A 20151-nucleotide genomic window follows, 5' to 3' on the forward strand; every position below is an offset into this window, starting at 1 on the left:
TTGCCTTTGTGGCTGCAATCTAGCATAATAACCAGCCTTTTTTGTTGCAGTGCCGCATATTTGAATTGAACATGTAAATTCACCCACCAAGTCATCATATAATTTGTGCACACATGCAAATTTCTGGTATATACCTATCTGTATTTTCACTGATAACATCTCAACAGACAGCTTCTTAATGAAATGGGAGGAGCTATTGGTCCCATTATTTTGAAAAAATTGTGATTCACCTACTCGTGTCTATAAAATATGGTACTTTTAGCCTCCTAAAAAATTAGCCTAGGTACTTTGCATAATGTATTCTTATCAACAGGAAAATTCTTCATTACTTTTTTCTAATTAAAAGTATTTTTCCATAACCAACGGCTCCATAGATGAAGGATGTGTAAAATATGACTTTACACCCTGTATATACAATCGTAAAAAAATATTAGGTTGTTCGGAAAGTAATTTTGTTTTTTTTTAATGAAAATGAAAGACGATTTTCTTATAATGAATAAATATTTTATTGAATTATATAGTGTCCATTCTGGTCCAATACCTTTTGCCATCTTTCTGGCAGTAGCATGACTCCACGCTCATAAAATGTTTGTTCTTTGCTGGCAAAAAACTGATCCAGGTGATTTTTGACCTCCTCATTTGAAGTAAAGGTTTTACCATCTAAAACATTTTGTAGAGACCAGAACAAATAATAATCAGGTGCCAGATTTGGAGAATATGGCGGGTGTGGCAGTATTATCCCATCCAAGCTGTAAAAGCTTTTGGCGAGTTAACAAACTTGTATGAGGTCTCACATTATTTTTGGTGGAACACTACACTTTTTCTATTGATTAATTCTGGCCTTTTCTGTTTAAGTGAATCATTCAATTTGTCCAGCTGATGACTACACTTCAGAATTGATCATTGTGTTGTCCGGTTTGCATCAATTAATGCCTTTATTGTGTCTTCATCAGCTTCAACTGGCCTTCCAGAACGTGGTGCATCTTGAACATCAAAATTGCCGGATCGAAATTTTGCAAACCAGTTTTGGCACTGGTGTTCTGTCAATACATCTTCTCCATACACATCAGATAATTTTTTCTTGCTTGAATAGCATTTTTATCTTTTCTAAAGTAAAAAAGTAAAATATGCCGAAAATGCTGCTTTTCACTTTCCGTATTTGAAAGGCACCAACTAAAAACTACTGCGTAGAATCAATCAAACTTTTTCACAAGTAAGCCTTGCTATATCAGCTGTCAAAATATATAATGATTATGGGGCTTAAGTGTGAAGTTGGCTGAGAAAAAATACAATTAAGTCCTCTGTTGGAAAAAACGAAATTACTTTCCGAAAAACCTAATATATATATCAAAGAAATGTGTATATACTTACAGGCTTTCAAAAAAGCTCAACTTTTGAACCTCTCCGTTACCGGAATGGCTAACATAGCAAAATACATTGATGCAGCTCAGCCCACAAAGAAGAATCACGTGGTATATTTTCTGAATAGACAGGAAGTAACAAATGTATTCCAGTCTTGTGAAGAAGATGTGCCGTTCCACTTGAAAAAAAATAAAGAAAACAAAAACGTTGTTCATAATGTAAATTTATTTTGCACCACATTTAAAATAAAAGTTTGTATTCCATAAGGGTAAAAAATGCATCATAAGTTCATTTGAATTTTCATAAACACACCTTATACAAACTACGAAAGACTGGATACCAAGCAAAGATGAAGATGAAGTTTAGAAAGAAAATTCATATGCCTCCACAGGAAATCAAACCACTAACCTCACACAGCCTGGGCGAATGCTCAACCATTAGGCTTCAGAAGACGCATTTTTTGCCTTAGTGCACATGCGAATGCTAAATGAGACCTTTGACTTTTTTTTCTTTAATTTTGAACTGAACAAGGCCCATGATAATCAGCAATTTCAGCCATTGCCCTGAACAGGGACAAGACCATCTCAGACTTTTATTCAAAGACAAAATTTACATGTATAAAATTACATAAATTGAATCTCAATAAATTAATATACATGAAGCATAAAAAAATCTAATATAAAACTGTTAATAACATTCATGATAAAATTGGAAAATTGAAAATAAGGCTTCGTGATGAATCTATGTTCAGCAACACAAGACAGTTCTTGCTGATATACTGGAGTGGGAAACTAAGCTCCTTTCCTGTCTCGCGAATCATCAGTAAAGTCCAGCTCAAAGGTCATAATAATCAATATATTTATTTTTCTTTGGAGTTGAACTCTCACTGGCTGCCATAGCTGACGATTCTGACATAGTATAGAACAGTGTTTCCCAACCACCGGGCCCAGATATCATTCATACCAGGCAGCGAGTGATTAGCTGTTACATTTTTCCTCATTCACATTTTCCTCTCTATACGCCACCATCTGGGGACTATTATTGTCAAGAGATATAAGGCTGCCCATGCACGGTCCCGTTTAGTTAGCTTTCACATATGCTCTAAGGCAGAGTTTCTGAAGATGTGTATCAAGGCTCTAGGAACATCAACCTTTGTCAGGGACGTTGCAGCGAGTTGGAGATATTGATTCGCATGCCTATTAATGCTTTAAAGTGGTTCTTGTATACTAAAAAATATCTACTAAATTATTCTAAGGAGCAGATGAACCATGAATTAAGCAAAGCAGCTATGGGTGGCAAAAGGTTGAGAACCACTGCCCCGAAGGAAAAAAATGTTACCACTAGCTGAATGGTACCACACTTGCCCAGACACCAAAAGAGAGGTTGATAGTTAAATTTGCCCCAGAGGAATGTGAATTTTCCTTCCAAACTTGATTTTCATCTTTGCTTGGTATCAAGTCTGGTACTTTTTATGAATAGTGGATAGAGACATTGTTTCTAAATACACCTTGTTTTGAGAGACCAGACTGAAATCTATAGCTAATTACAAGCATTTCATCCTGTTACTCAAAGAAGCACTCAAGAGCACTCTATGTGAGTGCCCTGTTTCGTACTCGCAGGCAATCAACTGGCAACCCAGCTAAACAGCCCATTCAAGGATTAACATCACACTTCTATAATTTGATTATATTTCAGACAATGTGCTCTTCTACTGATGTGATGGAGTCTTGTGAGCTTTAAGCACCCCCAACCAACCAGGAAATTTGTTCATTCCACAAAATCAGTTCTGATCAACAAATGTGTGGCCCACTTCCCACACAAATCTCTTTCGAACAGAATCGTACCTGCATATGGTCCGATTTGGTCATTCTGCCCATAAACAATGTAATAAGAGTTCAAGATTGTTTCAGCCATGAGGCTTCCAATTATTAACTCTGATAAATCCGGCTGTGTTCCTCCGAGTGTTAGTTATCCTAAAAAACTGTATCAATGAAAACCACTAGATGGTTACCATTGAATAACTTTGCAACTCAATTTATCATTTATAAGGACAAAGTTTCAACATATGAGTCAAACTCTGGTGAGCCACTGTGGTGGTTGAGTGGTTAAAGTGACAGACTTTGTTTTTTGACGGACCAGTTTCAAACATGGTTTAAGCTAGATAAAAAATTCCTTTAGCAAAAAAGGAAAAATGGGGGAAAAGCTTTAGTAAAATGCTAATGATCGATGGATGGATGTCTACCCGTTTTGTACCTCCTGTGCGCATTTTTGCAAAAGTGGCTACTATTTCTTTTGCATTCTAAGATTTTCTTTTGCATTTTGCAAAAAATGCAACGGTAGCTTAAACCCTGGTTTCAAACCCCACCATTGTCACAGTGATGGTCAGCTGCAGTGGGTTTTCTGTGGTTCCCAATTTTGAGGTACGAATATAAGCCGATCTCCCAGTTAAAATGCCTCGTCACAGAGAGCAACAGGCCTACAATGATACAATATTATTCAATCATTACATTTCCCACATAGAAAAATTTATGGCAGATGGCAGCACTATAAAAAAAGTATTACACATAAACAAACTATTTTAAGTTCACACCACGGATACGCATTCCAACATGTTTCACAGAGGAATATGGACGAAGTGCATGTGTGGTTTAGCAGTAGTCAAGCCCTATTGTAACTACACCCTCAGCTATAACAACAACAATTTGCTGTCTCAGCTGATTCCCATAAAGAATAATGTTCATAAACCTTGGTTATAACATTGACAAAAATGCAACGACCTCAGATATAACCACACATTTTTCATTGCTTTTGCTTTAGTTCCTGAATGAATGAACGCCAGGGTCTCTGCCACCGGACTTATCCCGTTGCCAAGATCTCTTCCAGCCCAGCTTCGTGGCAGAGTCTGGAACAAAGTGAGTGTGTACACCTAACAGTCTGAGTGTGTAGCTAGTGTTGTGTATGATATTTCAGTGCTGCCATCTATACTTCTAATTGTGAGTGAAGTGTAATGATTGAATATTTGTAACGTTGTAGGCCTGTTGCTTTCTGTGCCTGTTGTCTCTACTTTTTAACGGGGAGATCGGCTCGCATTTGCGCCTTGAAGTTGGGAACCACAGAAAACCAACTTCAGCCGACCACTTGCTTTAGTTCCTGTGGCGTTTTCCAAAAAAATGTCTAGAATTCTAGCTCAGCACATAGAGGGAATGTTTGTCTGTTGTTCTATTAACACCCAACAATGAATAGAAGATTTATCACACGTTTGATGTGTTTTGACTTGTCCATTGTGTAATTCCCATCCATAGGGCAAGCCACAGAGCAGGCCCGTAATTTAGGGGGACAGGGGGGAAGGCCATTGCCCCCCCCCCGGCTTTCGTAAATACACTAAAAATTTTATATATATATACAAATATATATATACATACATTGAGTACATGTGCTTTGCCCCCCCCCCCCGGAAAAAGTTGAAATGACGGCCCTGCCACAGAGCCCTATTGATGGTTTCTTTTTTTTATATCGGACAAATTGCTTGATTCTACTTGTATATCTATCAACAAAAAGCTTTTGTTAAATCTGTTGTGATCCGACTCTAAAAAAATATGTTTTGTATCCCTGTGTAGAAAGACTGCGACCAAGGTGTTGGGACTGGTTTTTTTTTCTTTTTTTAAACCATAAATGCCTCAAGGTTTTATTAAGAGATGGGATGAATATTTGGCAGGTACTTAACCTATTCAACCATGCAGAATATTTGGTTTGGCCAAATAATGCTTAGGTATTCTGCCGAATATCTGTGTAAATATAAGCACAACAAACTAATTTTAAAAAAATTATATTAATTACAATTTTTTCTCATAAATTAACAATTTACTGATTACATTTTATTGTGTGGTGCATGCCTATCAGTTTCTGTGCAAGAGGTTATTTCAGGGTGAATTTCTAGGATAAATGAAACTGAAAATAGAATCCTACTACAATAAGGTGCAAGTGAGCGTGAATTACACAAATTCACTAACTGAAGAATGTACCTAGACAAGACACTGAGCTACTGAAAGGGGCAAACATCTAAGCCCCATTCACATGTGCAAGTATCGCCGTAGCATCGGGAGTTCTAGCACCCGCTTGACGACTGTTTTCCTTTGTAAGGAAAGAAATGTAGAGCAGTCATTGGTGAAAATTCCTGAAGAGGGTTTTAAACCCACTTTTTCTATTTCCCATGTGAAAGGGGCTCTAGAGTAGAAAAATATGTCTTATTAAATTTTACGATGCATTAATACTCGAGTGTAAATAATGGATGACATTTTCTTAATGAGATGTAAAATTGTAGCAAGTGTTGAAAAAAAAATTGATTCTGTAAATACAGTAATACCTCACCTAACAAACGCCTCAGCTTTCCAGATAATGAAAACATTTTCATGATTTTTCTACTTCGGCTAACAAACATTTTCGATGATATGAATGCACGCACTAACATAAAATAGCCATGTTGTGAGCTGAATTTTCGCATCAATCATCATCAAGAGTACTGTCACTAGGGTGCGATTTACTCATGTCCACCTCTAAATCTTTTTCAGATTATCTCTTTCTGAAATTCTCTGAACCATTTGCATATAAATTGGAAGATTCAGCCAAAAAAGAAAATGCATTGAAAAAAAAAAGTAGCACTATGTTTTCAGAGCATGCATTCTTTCAGTGCAAGACTCTCAGCATCAAGCTGAACAGTCTGAGAGATTATCTTCTCCATCTGCATGTATTAGACAAAGAAATGAGCTGACCAAATCAGAAATGGATGGGGACACTTATGAAATCGATTGAGTTGAGTCAATCTGAGCTTTATAGTAGACTACAGCTGGTGTTGACTGTGTAAATAATGTGAAGTAAATGAGATCTTCAGCATCTCTCATCCTCCTGTAGATTCTCATTTATACGATTTTGAAGCTGTTCATTTTAGCCTTCAATTAGTTTTTGTCTTTTTTATAGAATTTCTTGGTGTTTTAAAAAACTTATTTTTAAATTTCGGGCAGAAGCTGGAACGAATCAAATGATTTTCTATAGAAAATGATGGAAAATCAGGTTTCGGCTAACGAACATGGTTCCATAACAAATTGTCTTTGTTAGCTGAGGTATCACTATAATATTAAACTACAATATATCATGGTGAAATTTGATTGTCAGTATCATGGCAACAAAACTCTGAATTACCAGTTTTTAATTTTTATTTAAATAATAAACTGCATAATTAAAATTCAATATCAGTTGAAATTACGGATAATTTTCAATTAAAAATTACAATTTTATTTACAATGTGTGATTTTAAGAAAATTGATATTCGACCACTGAATATTCTGTATTTGACCAAAACATTAGCAGGATATTCGGTATTCGGCCAAATCACTATTCTTCCCATCCCTAGTTTTATACAGCAATAACTTGCAAAACGTATTCATCTTGTGATCTGTGCAATTTCAGTTCAACTGCAGGCAGTGTTCGATGAATGGGAAAAGAAATGGAAAAATTGTTACTTTAGAAAATTATGTTCAAAATCATATAAATAATCATGTACACAAAATCTTGTCAACATGATAAATAAAGTGGGTGGAATCCTCTGTGTCGAGGCTCTGGACTGATGAGGCGGTTGCTATGGTTTTGGGGGTGGGGGGTCTCCTGTGTGGTGAGATGTTGGTTGCCAGAGAGGCACGAACCTCAGTCATCGGGGGGTTTGCAAGAGCAACGAACCTGGTGATCCTGGCTTGAGCCAGGCAAAGAAACAATAGGAATGAGGGTTGGGGGGTGCCAGGATGGGGGTGCTCTTGCAAGACCTTCACGAGTGTCCTCAGTCAGACACCTTCGACACTCCCATGCATGGCCCAACTCAATTGGGTAAATGGCTTATATCCCTTGCAGGACAGAGCATGGCCCATGTCTGGTTCTTAATAAATCCTGTCATCACAACATCATGCCAAATGAAGGAAAACTAGAGATGGATGTTTGCAGCCTATTCAGCTCCGTCAATTCCACAATGTGTATAATTTTAAGAACTTATCAATATTCTTCACAAGAATGGGTTGAAACTAGAAAAAAAATCAGATGTCTGTAACACACGATATAAATGAAGTCATTCTAAAGATGTTTAATTAGAAGGAAAGATTTGTTTATTCTGTGTTATTTATGAAGTTTGTTCAACAAGCATCCGACTTTAATTTTTCTTGTGTGCACCAATGAGGTTAGGGAGGTGGGGTTTGGTGCACATATGTAGGTAATTCTAATGTGCATGTTTGATTTTTTTTTCCTGCCTGTAAAAGCTGCGCCGGCAGACTGCCAATAAGTGAGGAAGTGTAAGTGAATGATGTTGCATTTTTGTTTTTAACAAAATGGCAGGAACAACGTCATTGCATTATTTTTGATGGAGCTCATTTGATCATTTTTGTCACACCACAGTCATTTTCCGCACACAATAGCAACCTTCCCTGCAATAGCAATCTTTTCTGCAGTCATGTCCCCATTTCTGTTGTACTTGTGTGTCAGGAAAGTTTTCTGACGAAGATGAACCGGGTATTAAACTCAGGACACTTCTAAACATCCATTGGTACTTTAGGCGAGTATTTTATCGACCTGGCTACCGCACCCTTGATGGAGCTGCCAATTGTGAAGCAGAACCTCTTGGTAGCACTTCTAAGTGGTGCCATGCAATGCATACTTGTGATGAACTATGCCACTGGAGTCATACAAGATGGCCAGCATGACTTAGCACTTTGTCAATACGTATTCACGCACAAAAAATTACGGTTGGATACTTTTTGCCAAAAAAACGAGAAATTTCCTTCAGATTCCCAAAGCCCTGCTCTATGTTCTAATTCCTGCTGAACAATATATACAGTCAAATCCTGTTTTAGTGGATACTATTATGGCGAAAAAAAATCTTGTTTTAACAAACACTTTTCTATACTCCCCCAGTTAAGTTTAAAAGGATAAAAGCAAAACTCAGGAATTCCTTTAAAACAAAATTTTGTTAAAGCAGTGATTTCTCCGGTCTCTTTGTGTTGACGCCGCTAGATGGCAGCATCATACTGTTGGCGAGTGCCCGTTGCCTTGAATGGCTGCGCGCGCAACGGAAATATCATATCTGCGATCAAACCGACAACAAGGCGGCTCATGTATCGTTTTCCCTCTCATGTTTCAATAAATTCAGTTAATTTCATCTTGAATTGTCCTTAATTATCGATGGTTCATTCAGCGGAATATTCAATGCTAGTTACCAGAGACCCATCCTGAAAATCACGCCACAAGATCATGAACATTTATGGTGCCGAAACCCGGGAAGAAAAACGCAACCAGCAACAACGGTCTTCAGATGGAATCTTTGGTAAAGAAACGAAGTTCGGTGAAAGGCAAGATCATGCGGCTTTGCAACATCATCAAGCCAAAGCTCAACAGTGATGATCTCCCACGGCATCAGTTGGAAATCTATCAAGATCAAGACAAAGAACTGTGGACAGAGCTCAACGTCTTGCATGATGAAATTGTCATCTTGTCAACGGATGAACATCTGGAAGCCCACGAAGCGGAATTCTGCGATTTGGCAAGTCGGATCGACGATCTTGCTTCAGCATGGCCCAGGCATCGGAATCGACGAAACAATGAGGTACTGTAAATTTAGAAGCTAGTTCCGTGCGCTTACCGAAAATTGAACTGCCTTCATTCAGTGGCCAACTTAACGATTGGTTGCCATTTCGCGATATGTTCACAACGACCATCGATCAAAATAAAAGTTTAAGTGACATTCAAAAGCTACAATATTTGAAACTATGTGTCAAGGGAAACGGCGCTCAAGTAATTCATGCGATCCCGCTCGCAGGGAGCAATTACGGCAAAGCATGGGCGCTTTTGTACGATCGGTTCAACAACGAAACTGAGATTGTTCTGGCAAGTCTGGACAAGCTGTTTTCGCAACCAAACATCATGCATGAGTCAGCAACATGCCTACGTCGGCTTCTAGATACCACAAATCAGTGCCCGGAAGCAATGCAATCGCTCCAGCAACCGGTGCAACATTGGGACAGTATCCTGATCTAGTTCCTGTCCAAGAAACTGGATCCGGATTCTTTGCGCCAATGGTCTCTTCATTCGCAGGGGGATAAGAAACTTTTCACTTTCAGTGAATGGCGGGAATTCATTGACAATCAAGCTCGTGCTCTTGCAGCTGTCAGCACAAGCAAATCATCAGGTTCAGCCAAGTCGAAGACACAAGGTCACCCGACTGATTCATTCGAATCACGAAAATCAGTGTTGATAAATCATGGTGTTTCTAGCACGTGTGTGATTTGCAAAGGAAACCACCCCATCTTCAGATGTTCGAAATTCCTCGACCAGAGTGTTTCAGCTAGAAAAGCAACGGTCGAAAAGCTTTGACTTTGTTTCAACTGTTTGGGATCATCACATATGGTTCGGAGTTGCTCTGCAGGACACTGCAAAAAATGCAACGGTTCACACAACACACTACTGCATGAAGCGGATGTTGATACCAAAACGACTTCAGTCTTTTCGTCACAGTTGTCGCGTACAAGGAAGATGTCTACTTCCAGTTATGTCATCTTGCCGACGGCCATCGTCAAGGGGTTCGACAAAATGGGTCAAGCTCACAGGGCACATTCAGGGCACTTCTCGACTCCGGAAGCCAATCAAGTTTCATCCAGGAGGCATGCGTTCAAACACTAGGTCTCAGACGACATAATTGCAACTTGAATCTCTCTGGATTATCGTCAACCAAGCTTAGCAAGGTAAGAGGACTGGTTCATTTCAACATATCTTCATGTGACAACGAATGGACTGAACTGGTTAATGCTTTTGTATTGCCCAAAATAACATGCAATTTGCCGCAAACAAATATTTCTTCAAGTGGGTTGACACAGTTCAAAAACTTGAAACTAGCAGATAAACATTGTTTCCGTATTGGTCCTGTGGATGTACTTTTGGGTGCAGATGTTTTTGGAAAACTGTTGTTGCCTGGACGAGTAGCATCTCATGATGGTTCACTTCATGCCCTCGAGACAGTGTTCGGCTGGGTCACCTCGGGGAAGGTACATACAACAGACATACCGAGACCTGTTTCAACAACACTTCTCGTACAAAGTACAAGCTTCGATCTCAATAAGTTCTGGGAATTGGAGGAAGTCCCACGAACTTCATTGTTGACAGCCGAAGAGCAAGTATGTGAAGAACACTTCGACACAACCCACACACGTAATTCATTGGGAAGATTCATCGTCAGGCTTCCTTTCAAGAACATTGATGGAAAATTGTCATCATCCAGAGACGTAGCTGAGACACAACTTCTACAAAATGAAAGGCGTTGGAGACACCAGCCAGAAGCGCAGATAATGTATCGTGAGTTCATGCAACAGTATGAGACTCTGGGACACATGAAACAGCTGGAGGTGACAAGTGACAATCAAGACAAGTACTACCTACCTCACCACGCAGTTATAAAGCCTGAGAATCAAGCTAAGTTTCGTGTGGTTTTTGATGCTTCAGCGAAATAATCATGGGGTTTGTCACTGAATGATAAGCTCATGGTTGGACCAACAATGCAAGACGATATTGCCACACTTCTTCTCTGCTTCCGAACTCACAAGGTCGCAATGACAGCAGATATTGTCAAAATGTATCGTCAGATACTTCTTCGTCCGGACAACGCGAAGTACCAAACAATCTTGTGGAGAGAATCGTCAGACATACTCATCAAGGAGTATCAATTGCTGACTGTGACATACGGAACTGCATCAGCACCTTACTTAGCTACCAAGTGCCTGCAACAGTTGACCGAGGATGAAAAAGATGAGTTTTCCACAGCTTCTGCCATAGTCAAGCAGGATTTTTATGTAGACGATTTACTCACTGGAGCAGATTCAGTTGAGGAAGCTATTCATATTCAGCAGGAAATCATTAAACTTCTTCAAAATGGTGGATTCGTCATCAAAAAGTGTGCATCAAATGAAGAAGACGTTCTTGTATCTCTACCGAATGACTTTCGTGCAACAAGTACTACGTTCGAAATAGAGACTGACATCAAAACTTTGGGCATTTTATGGAAGCCAAAGGATAATGTATTTGTTTTCAATTCAAAATCACCACCGGTGAACATGTAACAGTGGACCAAGCGCTCTGTTCTATCACACATCTCCAAGGTGTTTGACCCACTTGGATGGCTGGCTCCTGTTGTAATCAATGTCAAAATTCTAGTACAAGAAATGTGGAAAGCTGAACTGTCTTGGGATGAGAAATTGCCAGAGAACATTCACATCGATGGACAGCATTTTATGAAGACTTCAAGGAAGTGGAGGACATTCAAATTCCCAGATATATGATGCAAATCTCTCCACATATGTTAGAAATTCACGGTTTCAGTGATGCATCGGAAAAGGCGTACTCCACGATTGTGTACATTCGAACAGTTTCCAGTGAAGAAGTTGCGAAGGTTCAACTAGTAACAGCAAAGACACGAGTGGCCCCTGTGACGCCAACAACCTTGCCTCGACTTGAACTTTGTGGAGCAGTGCTGCTTGCAAGACTCATCAAGTTTACATGCAATGCACTACGTCTAGTCAAAAAAAAACCTATGGTGCTGGACTGACTCTACAATTGTTCTCGCCTGGCTCTCTTCACATCCAAGCCAGTGGAAGACGTTTGTGGCTCATCGGGTTACAAAAATTCATGAGCTTCTCCCTGAGGGTCATTGGAATCACATTGATGGAACCAACAATCCCACTGATTGTGCATCACAAGGAATACCGGCCAACAAATTGAAGGCATTTACCCTATGGTGGTATGGTCCATAGTTCCTTTCCAAGCCAGGTCAGCTAGCAGACAAACCTGTGTTGTGCAGCTCCGTGGATGAAGTTTTGACTGAAGAGAAGAAAAATATTTCTTGCAACCAATCTGTGTTTGTTGGTATTGCACATGACATGGAAATTATCGACAGGTTTTCCTCACTTACTTCTCTTTAGCGAGTCACAGCATATGTCTTCAGATTCATAGACAACTGCAAACTTGCTGCACCTGAAAGGAGCACGGGGTTTCTTACCACTCAAGAGCTGACACATGCATTATATACATGGGTCAGGAGAGTTCAAGAAGTAGAATTCAAATCAGAATTGTCTTCGTTGAGAAAATCAGGAACTCTACCTTCAAACTGCAATATTCTTTGGTTGAATCCATTCATCGCCGATGATGGTATTATCAGGGTTGGCGGAAGATTGCGACATTCACATTGGCTGGGAAGTCACCGACATCCAATTCGTCTTCCAAAAGAGCATCATTTCACTCAGTTGATTATCCAGCATTATCATACAATGCATTTGCATGCTGGACCACAACTTCTCCAGTCTTGCATCCAACAGCAACTCTGGATTGTTTCTGGAAGAAGTGTCATCCGGCAATTTGTGAGAAAATGCATAACCTGTGTTCGCTATCGTGGCGCAACAGCTCCTCAAATCATGGGCGATCTACCGGCTGCAAGAGTAACACCATCTCGAGCATTTCTTCACTGTGCTGTCGATTGTGCAGGACCTTTCACCATCAAAATGTCAAAGACATCTCGAGCAAAACCATGCAAGGCATACCTGGCACTTTTCGTATGCTTCTCAACCAAAGCTGTGCATTGTGAAGTTGTAAGTGACTTGTCAACAGAGGCATTCATTGCCACTCTGAAACGATTCATTTCCAGGAGAGGAAAGCCGAGTGATATATACAGTGACTCAGGAACTAACTTCGTGAAAGCTGACAAGGTGCTGAGAGAGTTTGCTCGTCTCTTTTCATCTTGCACTCATAACGAACGTGTTTCCAGTTATCTCACCGATGTTGGAGTAAACTAGCATTTCAATCCTCCAGCATCTCCACACATGGGAGGTCTTTGGGAAGCTGAAGTGAAAGCCGTGAAACTTTCCGGTTTCACGGCTGGTGAACAAAAAGCCGGTCACTTTCTCATACGTGGTCCGTTGACAGCATTGCCCGAGCCAGACTTCACACAAACAAAATTCAATCGTCTCACCCGTTGGCAGTTGGTACAGCGCCTTCTGCAACATTTCTGGAATCGTTGGAGAGCTGAGTATCTTACTCAGCTACAGCATAGAAGCAAGTGGTTGAAACCAAAAGAAAATCTCACTCTGGATGATCTCGTTCTATGGAAAGAAGATCGTCTACCACCCTTGCAGTGGAGACTTGGTCGAGTAACCGAGTTGTTTCCAGGATCAGACGGGATCGTGAGAGTTGTTTCTATCAAGTCCAAGGATGGGACATTTAAGAGAAATGTACAAAAACTTTGTCGTCTGCCAGTTGACAACTAGTATGACAGCTCGATGCTATACACCGATATATCATGTTTCTTCTAGTATTTTGAATTTTCATCGTTATATCATATATCACATTTTTTGGATTTCATGTACAATAGCATATGTTTCTGCCCATCTATACAATTTGCACATATATATATATTTTTATAATTTTCACATGCAGCTGTCATTGTATTTCCTGTAAACATGTCAGTATTGAAACGATGTTTCAAGGTGGGCAGCATGTTGACGGCGCTAGATGGCAGCATCATACCGTTGGCTTGAATGGCTGCGTGTGCAACAGAAGTATCATCTCCGCGATCAAACCGAAAACAAGGCGGCTCATGTATCGTTTTCCCTCTCATGTTTCAATAAATTCAGTTAATTTCATCTTGAATTGTCCTTAATTATCGATGGTTTGTTCAGCAGAATATTCGACGCTAGTACCAGAGACCCATCCTGAAAATCACGCCACAAGATCGTGAACACTTTGAGTTTGTTATAATGGGATTCGACTGTATTACCTTACCTGAATGATATTTCTTGTGAAAATGTGAGAAGCCAAACAATGAGAGAATCAGAACCAAATGATGGAAAAACGGCCATGGGCTTCTATACATCCTGTTCAGCCAACCTGAAAGCACGATTGAAATACAATGATATGATGAAAAACACATTCATATTTAGATGGGAATAGAGATGTGAGGTGAGAATATTCTCAGAGAACGAGAATATTCTGAGAATATTCTCCTGGATGTAAAAATTGGAGAATAATCGAGAATATTCATTTTTCTTTTAAATAATTTAAATTTTTTTACTAATGTTGTTTATATTGTGAAATATAAATCAGTTTTCATTGCTTGAAACATTTACAACAAAACAATTTTTGGTATAATCACCCCCCCCCCCCCCAATGACAACTTTAGTTCGAGAATATTCACAGAATATTCTCCAGGTCATGATGAGAGGTTTTAAAAGATTGGTTATAAAGATTTTAGAAACCATTAAGTTAAAAATTAAAAAATTACTTTAAAATTAGATAAATTTTCAGAAATAAGTTCACAACCAAACAAATTAAATCAAAGTTGATTGATAAATGAAGCTGTTCTTATATAATCACCTTAATTCTGAGATACAGAACTGTTTTCTTCAATGCACACACACTTAAATTCTGTATCACTCACATTTCTTTGAAAGTTGTGCAATTCAGCCCTATTGGTTTAATTTTCTTGCTTTCAAACTTTAATATTGTGGTCTACAAACTTCAATATACCCATCTTCTTGACGGGAAGAGAGACGGACATTCTCCGGAGAATGAATATTCTCAAGAATAGCCTATTCTCTCAAAGGACTATTATAAATTACTAGAGAATATTCTAATCAAAAATAATTATTATTATACAAAAATAATTATTCTCAAGTTATTTATCGAGATTATTTATTATAATACATGTTATTGCATTATTTTTGGTAATACTCTCTGGAAAGATTTCGGTAACTGAAGAATATTCTCATCAAGGAGAATATTCTCTGGAAGAACTATTATTAATAACTTCTCAGAATAATTCTTATTCTGTTAAAGTTATTTATAATAGTAGTCCTAGCAGAGAATATTCTCCGAAAGACTATTCTTGAGAATTTTACATCTCTAGATGGGAATATGACAAAAATGTCTATTTAAAAAAAAATCACTTGAAATATATGAACAAGTCAGTATTACTGAATGAATAACATGTATCATAATTTACAGGGCCAGGATTCTATAAGCAAGGTTATGCCAAGCTGGCGATTTTTTTCACAGAGGTTTAGACTATTTGGGAGGTTTGGCTACAACCTAACAATTAAAGATAGCAGTCAAAAGTCATCAGAAATTTAACGACAAATGTAAAAAGGATATCAAGGGCATTGTGAGGAGAAATTCTAGAACCATCGAAGAAGGTGTTGGCCATCACAGATTAACCGAACCATTACATTTGGATTAGGGGAGTACCTGTTCAGGCAAACCCAATGGCAACCAAATTTTTTATACTCATTGCTGTTTGAAACTGTTTTAGCTGCACATTTTGGGTAAGAAACTACGGTTATCTATTAGTGACAAAAAAAAAGTTTCATCTAGAAGTTTTTCATGTTTATCCATGAAACAATTCATATTGACAATAATATGAATTGAAAAATATATAATGATAGCATGTTCACTTGAAAAACATTTTTGCGGCCAATGAAATTTTTTGAAAAATCTATTGCCACAAGGTAATCTAGGCGACGAAAGAAATAGTTAAACTTTTGCCACAACCTCACTTATGGAATCATAGCCTTTCAATCACGATAAAAGTATTATGTCGCCAAGATCATCCTCCTAGAAAAATTTTTAAACATTGTTGGGTGTCTCTGGTTGCTCCACCAGTAACCCAAGCAAATAGCACCAAATTGGCTCTGGCGATAGAAAAAAAATTGTCATCAAGCATCAGCTGATCTACTTTACAGCACACCAATTCCAGCCCCAGTCATACATCGCCATACTGCAATTTCCAACCAGTGTAGTTGGGTGGGAAATGCAGACTCCATCCATCGGTGGTCGCCCCAGGCTCGGTAGGTAGGTAAAGAACTTGCTTCTGACATTTTATGCCTGGATTGGAACCCATGGACCATGATGGTAACCTTCATAGTGGAAGACGAGCATCTTACCACCATACCACTCGGGCTCACATCACTTGATCTGGAAGCTGCTTTTCATAAAGCGCTGAGCAGGGTAGGCATAGCTAAGGCTACTATACACAATATCATAGATGCCAATTCACAGACTTGAAAAATCTGTAATTTATCCCGTGATTACACATTCCCATCAGAGAAAACATATCAAACAAATAAAAGGAAAAACCGGGACTTTTTAGACATTTCAATGGGTGACAATATATAAAACATATTTTTACGGGATGCATTTTTCACTGTCCTGATTTTTTTAGCTATAATAAGCCACTTTGCTTGCTTTTGGCATCATACTTGGTGGCAATTAACAATTTTTCATACTTGAAATCCTGATTCCCCATATTTTTCCTGAGGAAACGGGATCAGCCTAAAATTCCAAGGACTGGAAGAGTATTTTCTTTAGGGATTTTCCGTTCAAGCAAAGCTCAATTTGATGACTTTTAGGGATTTTTCTATGAAAATACGAAAAATAGGAAGAACTGAATTTCCGACAGGAAGATTTTAATAAGGAGGGTAAATCGGATGCACTGGCACCTACGCAATATAAAACATGCATGCACGACCATAACTTGGAGGTTGAAGCAGATTTTAATCGGATGAGGCCTCTTTCTCTGGTGCAAGAGAGGAAACATTGGGCCCTTAAATTAAAAAAAAGTGTAAAGTTTCGGTTTTTTGGGGTCCTTCGGAAGTCAGGGTTATGCCCACCGTTAAATCTGCCTCTGCTTGCAAGCCAAATGTGGCCCATGATTTGTGAAAATGAAATAAGTGGCACATTATCAGATCACTGAGTGACCCACATAGCAGTTCCACATCACTTAAGTGGTTGATGCACTTTTACAAATCCCTTAAGTGGTTGATGCACTTTTACAAATCACTTCAATGATCACTTTCTTTCTTTCAAACTGAGCACAAATCAGGTCTATCAACATCTATGGGCAATTTACCACCTAGTGAGTTGTACTGGAATTGGGAGTGTGTGTACCTAAGTCTGAGTACATATGAGGCATGTTTTTTAAGTAAGTACCGTTTTAAAATTCTGCTGCTGCAGCACTGCGGTCGGCATTACGTACAAGTGTGCTGTATACCTACATCTGTTGGCAAACCACAGACGCTATTACAGAAACATTCGACCATGTTTTAAGTTTGTTTGTGAGTATTTAAAATGTTTCCGCAGGTTAAGAATCCCTCCGACTGTGAAATACACACTGTGATTCGTTTTCTAAGTGCTAAAAGCATGAAATGGCTGAAATGCATCGTGAGATCAGTGAAGTGTATGGAAGAAACATTATATGAGAGATGGAATGGTACAGAAATGGGTTAGAACTTTTAAAGACAGTCGCACAAATGTTCATGATGAGAAACGAAGTGGGCGACCTTCTGTCATTACTGAAGATTTGGTGCAGAAAGTTGACGAAAAATTGAGGAAGAACAGACGCTTTACGATTTCGTCATTATCTAATGAGTTTCCTCAAATTTCAAGGAGTGTTCTCTATGAAATTTTGACCGAACACTTAAATTATCGAAAGTTTTGAAATCAAAAACAAAAGGTGTGGCATGTTGAGTAAGGGGATTGTTTTGCTTCATGACAATGCCCGCCCACACGTGGCTAATCGAACCAAAGATCTCATCACCTCATTTCGCTGGGAACTTGATCACCCTCCATCCAGTCCCGATCTAGAACCCAGTGACTACCACATGTTCCTGAATTTGAAGAAGCATCTGGGTGGTCAGTGCCATGACAACGATGATGAGGTTAAAACGCCCATGTTGCAGTGGTTGTCAAATCAGGGGGGGGGCCGACATCTATGAGGATGGTATTCAAAAGCTGGTTGTACGATACGATAAATGCCTTAATATTGGTGGGAATTATGTTAAAAAGTAGATTAAGGTACAGGTTTTCATATAAAAAAAATTGTTAAGAAAAGTCAACTTGTTTTCTTTTATTTCAAAACGGTACTTACTTAAAAAACACACTACATATCTAGTGGTGTTTTTGATTTTTAAGTACTGTCATCTATATTTCAGAAGTGAAGTGAGCAAAGCGTAATGGTTGGATATTTGCACCATTTATAGCCCTGTTGCAAGACTTTTTCAGGAAAGATCTGCTCGTATTTGCACCTCAAAGTTGGGAACCACAGAAAAGCAACTGCAGTAGAAAAACCACCACTGTAGCGACAGTGGAGTTCAAACACGTATGATCACGATACGAGTCCGTCATTATGATCACTCAACCACCACAGCAGCTTGAGTGACCATTGCACTTTTAAAAATCATTTGAGTCGCCACTGTACATTTCCAGAGCACTAAAGCAGCGCATGACACATTTCAAGATCACTCAAGTGGCCCGCAGCTCATTTCCAGATTACTTAAGTCCCCCCAAGATCCAGTTCCAGATCATTTACGTGGCCCTTGGCACATTTCAAAATCACTTAAGTCAACCTTGGCACAGTTCCAGATCACTTAAGCAGCCTGGAATGAATTTATAGATCACTTAAGCGGCCTGCACTTTTAGAAGGTCAAGCACCTTTAATATAAATAAACTTAGGGCCGCCTTATGAGCACCGTGAATCCCTCTCGCAATCAAGTTTCCTGAAATCTACCTGCCTAAGAATGCTCACATACAAATCTGCTCTTAAAAATTACAATCAGATTTCACTTTTTGTGAGCACCCCCCTTCCCCCTGAGGCCCAGCCCACATGTCAAGATGCCACTGTATAGACCAGCCTCGTGGAGAAAGCGGGCCACTTAAGTGATTTGTAAATTTGTAGCAGGCTGCTTAACTGATCTGTAAATGTGCAGCGGACTATTTAAGTGATCTAAAAATGTGGCGTAGACCACTTGAGTGATCTGGAGCAGCACCCCAGATCACTTAATCCATCTGTAGATGTGCCGCAAGTTACATAAGTGGTTTAGAACTGTATCTCAAACCGCTCTATTGAAGTAAGAAAGTGCCACGAGCCACTTAAATTAACGTTAATTCATCGCAGCTGCTTGAATGATCAGGAAATGTGCCAAAGACCATTTAATCAAGGTGAGAATGGGTCACGGGTGGGCCACTCATGTGATCTAGAACAGCGCCCCCATGTCACTTATTAATATGTAAATGTGCCGCGAGTCACTTGCGTGATCTGGAAATGTGCCACTTAGTTAATTTTTACAAAATTAAGTTTGAGGTCGCGGGCCACGGATTGGGCATGTATGGTATAGACTCGATGATATAATCACTCATTAAAACCTCACCTAGTAAGCCTGAAAGAGGGTGCCAAGATATGATTTTGAGGAACAATTTGAAGCCATCGAAGACAGCAGCCTGCACGATGAGGGCCAGGATGAAAACATAGTTGAACCTCTTCTTGGTAATCACTTCATCCTGGAGGAAAGAAGAGCAACCAAGACGTTATATATTACAACAGATGTAAATCATTTAATAATTATTTTAGCATCTTTAAATGAGGTTACACAGATGTTTACTTTCAGCTGATTCACCATCTCGGCTCTGTTTTCCCGATTTTCCTGCCTCAATAATTTTCCTGGAAACTCTTTCATCATAATCATATAAATAACGATTCTGAACAATGCCGCGCGGTTGTAACCAAACAAACTAGATGTTGCCAAATATATTTCCTTAAAAAAAATCAAAATGATGACCATACGTTTAGTTTTTGACAGTAGAAAATAATTATCTTTAAATTGTTTATTAAACTTTTTTTGAATATCGAATATAAAATTAATAACTTCAGTTGTTTTTATACCATGTAATTTT

The 20151-nt window shown here is 39.0% G+C and overlaps 1 protein-coding gene across 3 annotated transcripts in view; it reads right to left on the reverse strand.

Annotated features, from left to right (window-relative positions):
* Positions 1-20001, reverse strand: part of Ndc1 (Nuclear division cycle 1) — a 75307-nt gene extending 55306 nt beyond the window's left edge. For 2 of the 3 annotated variants that reach the window (XM_089255868.1, XM_089255867.1), the window contains exons 1-4: positions 19860-19977; positions 19629-19758; positions 14212-14316; positions 1372-1540 (exon numbers count right to left, since the gene is read on the reverse strand). In XM_089255868.1, the coding sequence (XP_089111994.1) occupies positions 1372-1540; positions 14212-14316; positions 19629-19758; positions 19860-19943 (488 nt within the window). In that variant the 5' untranslated portion in view covers positions 19944-19977. Of the gene's footprint in view, positions 1-1371; positions 1541-14211; positions 14317-19628; positions 19759-19859 lie in introns of all 3 variants that reach the window. The other variant, XM_089255869.1, reaches the window with a different exon arrangement.
* Between the last annotated feature and the right edge of the window lie 150 nt (positions 20002-20151).

The sequence above is a fragment of the Pholcus phalangioides genome, unplaced genomic scaffold (genome assembly GCF_987345545.1).
Source record: "Pholcus phalangioides strain wild (caught in Gottingen) unplaced genomic scaffold, Ppha-v1.0 ptg000172l_1, whole genome shotgun sequence".
Taxonomy (NCBI): Eukaryota; Metazoa; Arthropoda; class Arachnida; order Araneae; family Pholcidae; genus Pholcus; species Pholcus phalangioides.